Genomic DNA, 7,015 nt, shown 5'->3' on the forward strand with positions numbered 1-7,015 from the left:
CAACAAACTTTCCCACGTGACAAAAAATTATTTTGTGAATGTGAAAATCTGATTTTATGCACCAACAAACTTGACTCACTCAGCTAAGGGTTAACCCAATTTGAAACCAAAATTGGTTTGAGTTTAATTGGATTTAATTAGTCCAATCTGAAACCAAATTCGAATCCGATTCGAAACAAGGAGCTTGCGTTCGCAATATGTGCTTGCATGTTCATCTTGCAAACATGATCTAATCCAATTAGACGTCTGATCAATTTTCTTTGCATGTGACCCATTGGGTTCCACATCTAACCAATAGTAGGTCTAGATGTAAGTTGATCTGATTTGATTAGAATCTAATTTAATCGATTTAGATCCAATCGAACTAACCCAATTTCAGCAATTACAATCTTTTTTAATCGGCGATCGAATTAAACTCTTTAATTCGATCAAACCCACAAGACAAGATAGACATCTAGCAACGTATCATGTCTATCTGAAAGATATGAAATTTTGATAAAAATATCAAAAATATCCCTCAATGAAAAGTTACCGTACAATTCGATCCTACGATCAACCTGTATCCCGAATATGACTCTGAATATAAAATGATGTCAAATCCAATATCATATTCATATTTCTCTTAATTTTTAATGATGATTCAATTAATAAAATATTAGAAACTCTTTCTAATTTTTATTTTGCTTTGATCAAAGACTCTCTGAATCATCAGTCAATTAGAGCGAGTAGGATGCAATCTCATCTTAGCAGGAGTGATCGATTCTATGTTGACCTACTCACAACCTCTATACACATTCCATCATATCCAGAACACCTCGTACATGACTAAGTCATGAATGCGTATGAACCAAAATACAGATTCCTGTGTACAAGATTCTATAGTAGTCTCAGGTCAAAAAATTATATGCACAACTCCCACTATAAGAAAACATCTTTTGATGGGTAAGTCGATTCCATAAGATGTTTCTTAAATCGGATCAATTCAATGAACTCATTTTCTAATGAGTACCCAGATCCTTGTATTAATATCTCACACAAGTGGCTTATGAGATCAGTCACCTTCTCCATCGAGCATACATAGGAAGTGCCAGTCTATCCGAAATATTGATCTCCTACTCAATACTCCTATGACTAGGAATATTCTAAATCAGGATTTTTAGAATTTTAGGTCTCATAGGTATGATCTCATCATAACCCTAAAGCCATTGTCCTGATTTATGGAGTTCATCATAATCATTACAAAAGTAAGATGCAGTCTATGATGAAAAATAAATGCATTTTATTTATAAAGTGTCAATTGCATGAGTCTGAAAGATTACAAGAAAAATTTATCAAAATACAAATTTCGATTGACTTGTAGGACATATTCCTTTCAGTAGTTTATATATACTGCACACTTGAAAAGTATTATTATCATGCATATTATAAATTAGACCCACATCGTTGGGTGAAGGATTCTTACTTACCTTTATAAGGTCTTAAATATGTAGAAGCCTCAAAGCCCAAAAATCTAATCGACATTGTAAAGTTTCTGGCCATGTGCATTAGTCACATGCATTCCCCATTATATGATTGTATAAATGCTTCTTTAAGTTATTCAATCTCATTTTCCATTGCACTTATTTTTGTTCAATTTTATTTTCTTATAAAGAACCATGAGAACTAAACTACATGACAGAGGCTCACATTTTGTCAGGGTGGTTGGAGAGCAATATTCCTTTTCCAAACATAACAAAAAGTCTTGCCACCTTCTTATTAGCGAATGAATGATCATAGGATGCACAATCTCATACAATTTTTGTTGTCTTCACCTTATTTCTTCAGAGTGTGGGAGTATCAATGATGACTCCAAGTCTCTTATCATCGCCCTCACTCCATATCAATGCTCCCTTAGAAAGCCACACTTCCATTATGCTAGATTAGATCTTCCACTTCTCTTTTTAGACTATGTGACAAAACTCCAATCACTATACATATTGCAAATGGATAATACATGATATATTTCCAGTAACGTTGAATCTGCATTTTGAAATACCACATTTGATGTTTTGTACGACTTCTACTTCATTTTATATCATTGCAATCAGTATTTGAAAACTTTATCTCATAACTGTATTCATCTACACAAAAGTTAAAACCTTTTGGTGGTATAACTAATGACTTGTTACGCTGCAAGAGAATAACTATAAGTCAGGGTGAACTTGTCTGTTTTCTAGAGAGGCAAATGGAATTGGAAAAGGAAATAGAAATATTCTAATTCAAAGTGCACACTTCATTGCATGGTTAACAATACAAAATGATGCATAATGACCAGAACCAAGATTGATCCACATCGGATTGCAATACAGCATTTCACAAACCATAACTAAAGCCACAACATGCCAGAGAAGCAAGGAAGAAATGAATCACTAAAACAGATGGGCACAAGTATAAAGAGTTCTCCTCCACTTAATCCTACATCCGATCATGCAATTTCTCATCCTACCAACTACAAAAGATGGGAATGATCCGAGAGATTCAAATGCATAAATTCTATTTTTAACAGAAAGACAGAGGACTCATGCTGCAACTAACCCAATGATCAGGCTTTCAGCTTCACATCAAGCTTCTTCTTCAAGACATCCATCACGGCACCAAAATTTGCCTTCACGCTTACAGGTGGATTCGCATACCTACAGGCCATGTCAGCTATCTCTTTGGAGTGGTAGTCAATCTTGGATTGAGTGAATTTGAGCCCATGTGCAGTGCTCACGACCACCGTCCGGTCGTTTGCCTTGATGACTCTCCTATCCCTCAGCTTCGTGAGGGCAGCAAGGGCGACTCCGGTGTGGGGGCACGCGAACATGCCCGTGCGGTCGGCGAGCGACATAGCATCCATCAGTTCCTCCTCGGTCGCCTCCTCGACAATCCCATCTGTTGCACGGAGGGCAAACTCGGCGCGGTCAATGGACACAGGGTCCCCAATCTGGATGGCGGAGGCGAAGGTCGGCGCAGCGGTGACAGGCTTGAAGTCACTCCATCCGGCCTTGTAGTGGAGGTAGAGTGGGTTGGCATTGGCGGCCTGGGCACACACAAGGCGCGGCACACGGTCGACGAGGCCAAGCTCGCGGCACATTTCAAAGCCTTTGTAGAAGGCGTAGATGTTGCCAAGGTTGCCCCCGGGGACAATGACCCAGTCCGGGACCTCCCAGTCGAACTGCTGGAGGATCTCGATGGCGGCCGTCTTCTGGCCCTCGAGACGCAGGGAATTGAGCGAGTTGGCGAGATAGATGGGGAGCTCGGCGGTGATCTCGCGGATGAGACGCATGCAGCCGTCGAAGTCGGTGTCGAGGGAGAGGACGGTGGCGCCATTGGCGATGGGCTGGACGAGCTGGGCGAGGGAGATGCGGTCTGCGGGGAGGAAGACGATGGCGGGGATGCCGGCGGCGGCGCAGTAGGCGGAGAGGGCGGCGGAGGTGTCGCCGGTGGAGGCGCAGCCGACGCCGGCAATGGGGCGATTGAGGGGGTGGCGGCGGAGGCGGTTGACCTGGCTGACGAGGACGGTCATGCCGAGATCCTTGAAGGAGCCGGTATGGGAGATGCCGCAGTGCTTGACCCAGAGGTCAGGCATGCCGCCGAGGTGCTCGCGGCCGAGGCGCTCGGCCCAGAAGAGGTTGGAGTTGCCTTCGAACAGGGAGACGATGTGGTCGGCGTCGATCTCCGGGAGGACCCACTCCTTCTTGCTCCAGACGCCGGATCCGTAAGGCCAGGTGGTGCGACCGACGCGGGAGTCGAAGAGGGCGCGCCAGTAGGAGCCCGGGAACTTCTTGAGGGCATCCATGTCGTGCCGGACATCGAGGAGGCCGCCGGATCGGCTCCGGTAGACGATCTCATCGAGGGAGTAGCGCTCGCCGGAGGAGCCATCGTCGGCGGGAGCGCCGAAAGGGACGTACCAGGCAGAAAAGCCGTTGGCGGGGGTGGCTAGCTCGCGGCGGGCCGCCTCCTCGCGGATGTTCTCGTCCGCCGGGCGGCGGTTCCTCGACGGCTGGGCCTCCGCGTCCGGTGGGGCGGCGGAGCATGAGATCCAGTGGCGGCGGCGGCTAGGGTTCCGGAGGAGGAGATGTTTGGAAGACGGCGATTTTAATGTTATGAGACGGGAATTAGAAGAGATGGAGTGGTGGTGGCGGTGAGATACAGCGAAGGATAGAGAGGACGAAGCAGCCGCGGCGGCCATGATGAACTGGAGAGAACGGGGGGAGAAGGAGAACTATTCGGGGGGACTGGGCTTAGGGAAGAAACACAGCCCAAAAAAAAAAAACGCAACTTGGTGTTCTAAGCCAGGCAGGCGGCAAGCCGGACCGGACTGGATAATATAAAGTCCAGCAAAAGCCGAACGTGTATTGGTGTGGCACGATTCCACTACCATTTGTCACTTTACTTGGTGCCACTTTTTTGTTTTTTCCTCTTTTGGTCACGGAATACTGCTGGTATTGGTCAGCAATTTTACGTTCCAGATATAGCAAATAAAATACAGTTCAAATATAATGAGTGCCAGTATATCCGTCAAGGTTACAAAATAGTCTATAGATAGCCAGTGATATGATGAACCACGTAAGACATTATTCGGTGAATACTGGATCTGTTCATTGGGTGGGCCAAGCCAGGCTCAATCCAGGATATAACTAAAATTAGTTAAATTCAGTCTCGCTTGGCTCGTCTTTCAAGTCTATACATACTATTCGAACACATGGTGTGCAAACGTCTAGACCTGTGTTAAATGGAGGTGCACCAGATGCAAGTGGACTGCACAAATTCCATGATGAATAACATGCCACGCCAGCCCTTGTATTTCACCGGTTCTAATTGCGCGCTCTCCATCGTGCATGTGCTTCGGGATTTGCCCTGATTCACTTACACCTAGTGTATGCAATAATATCTCCAAATGAAAGATCTATCCAACAGAAGCTGAAATCTTTATATATATATATATATATTAAATATTAAATTTTTTGAGATCAAATTTGATGGACTTCATATTTCACACCAGATCTCAAATTTTTAATTTTTTTAATTTTAAAAAAAATATAAAATATAGAAGAAAATGAAAGCAGAGAGGGAGGAGGACGACAAAGGAGAAGAAAAGAGAAGGACAATGAGGGAAAGACGAATGAGAAGATAGAAGAAGAAAAGTGGGGTAGGAAAGAAGAGAAGAACGAGGAGGTGAAAGGAGAGGTAGAAGAATTAGGAGGAAGAGGATGGTCGTGCAGGACAACTCAAGTTGAGTCTATCGAACATAGGGGCTCATATTTTAGACCTAACTTAGCCAATTGGGCTTAAAATCCAAGCTCAGGCCCACGCTGGCACTTGGTCTAAGAATTCATCTTCTAGCTTTATACATCTTGCAACGAGACGGGCAGTTGCACGTACTAGCACTTCTCAAGCAATGTAAGTTCAGCCATGGGAATATTTGTGGTGAAAATCCTCTTTCCTTCTGCCACCAGCACATGGCAAATATGGCCTCTGGTACTAGGTACTGCTCCTCCATATGTATAGTTTTCTAATATGTAACCATAAAAAATTATCTCAAGTGTTCCCTGGAGTAAGGTTTCCTAGGTGAAATCTATCAACAAGGGGGAAAGGATAGTTTGAAACCCCAGTTTCCCTGGGCTCTTAAAGATATGATGCTGTTTGCTCTAGAGTATTGGGTGGCTTGGATCTTAAACCAGCAAAGTTGAGATTGGAAGGAGTGAAATGGCCCTTGAATATCCTCTCACTCCTAGCCCACCATTTCTGATAAGTAATACAGCAATATGGATTTATATGCTGCATATACCTAGGATGAAAAACGATGTTGAATTCCTTTCATGATGTCCCAAAAAGCAGTACCTTGTAATGACACCTCGGAAACCAATGAAGGTTGGTTTTCATCCGTTGGCATGCCCAAGGTTCACATATAAATTATTATAAATTTAATATATAAATATAAAACAGAGACCTGTCAACGGTTTCTTTGTTTCCAATTAAGAAAATAGATCTAGCATTTATAAAAGATTGTTTAGCCCTCTTCGCCACTCTGCTTTGCTTCAAAATTCTATCCATCGCTGGCGACGTAACCCTCCTCGTCACTTTGCTCTGCTCTAAAATCTTATCCATCATCGATGACGTTCCTTCGATTATTTTGGACACCGAATTTGAGGTAATATACTCTTTCTTATCTTCTTTTTTTTTCTTTTTTTTTCTATTCTTTCGAGAGGTAGGGGTGTCCCGATGGGAGGCAAGATGAATCTTTCGAGAGAAAGAGAAATGAGAAGGAGAAATAAATTTGAGAGAATAGTGATTTTTTTTTATTATTTTTTTTTTTATTTTTTTTGAAAGATAGGGATGCCCCAACGCCCTCTCCTCCTCTAACGGCGGCCGCAAAAATCCTCACCATTCTGGGCAGCGTCCACTACATGTTCACCAATTGAAATGCGCCGCATTTTACGCATGTGCGAATAGAGTCATATTAAATTATGTAATTGGGAGGAGGAAAAAGTAATTGACCAATGGGGGGACGTTGGATTAAAGTAGGATTCCGGGGGGCGTGCGGCTTACTTCCCTTATCTGTTGTTCTTTTTATTTTTTAAGGAAGAGAACGGTGGAGAGAAAGGGAGTTTAAATTAGATATCATATATATTAGATTATGTAATTGAGAGGAGGAAAAAGTAACTGACCTTTACAGAGAGATAAAGAGAGAGAGTGGTCGGGGGGACGTTGGATTAAAGTAGGATTCCGGGGGGCATGTGGTGGGGTTGGTGAATTGGTGAAAGTGAAATGCAAGGGGTGGCGTGGCTTTTCCACCGTGGGATTTAACGCATGCGGGGCATCGCGCGGGATGCACATGGGACGACCAAAGCACTTACTATGCGATATTTTTTCGGAACTGCACAGTATCCACCTGTTAAACAGAGATTTCTCTGTCTTGACTAAGCAGATCGATGAATTTACCATAACACTTTTAATGTGGCACATGAAATTATTGATGTAGATTACTTAT

At 43.3% G+C, this 7,015-nt stretch overlaps 1 protein-coding gene across 1 annotated transcript; it reads right to left on the bottom strand.

Annotated features, from left to right (window-relative positions):
* Window positions 1-2,307: 2,307 nt before the first annotated feature.
* LOC105036983 (threonine synthase, chloroplastic-like) lies at window positions 2,308-4,294 on the bottom strand. Its single transcript, XM_010912695.4, has one exon. The coding sequence runs from the start codon at window positions 4,211-4,213 to the stop codon at window positions 2,582-2,584; it is 1,632 nt and encodes a 543-aa protein (XP_010910997.2). The 5' UTR covers window positions 4,214-4,294; the 3' UTR covers window positions 2,308-2,581.
* Between the last annotated feature and the right edge of the window lie 2,721 nt (window positions 4,295-7,015).

This window comes from Elaeis guineensis, chromosome 6 (assembly GCF_000442705.2).
Source record: "Elaeis guineensis isolate ETL-2024a chromosome 6, EG11, whole genome shotgun sequence".
Taxonomy (NCBI): Eukaryota; Viridiplantae; Streptophyta; class Magnoliopsida; order Arecales; family Arecaceae; genus Elaeis; species Elaeis guineensis.

Coding starts and splice junctions, on each gene's coding strand:
- LOC105036983 (XM_010912695.4), bottom strand. CDS start 4,213: ATGGCCGCCGCGGCTGCTTCGTCCTCTCTATCCTTCGCTGTATCTCAC.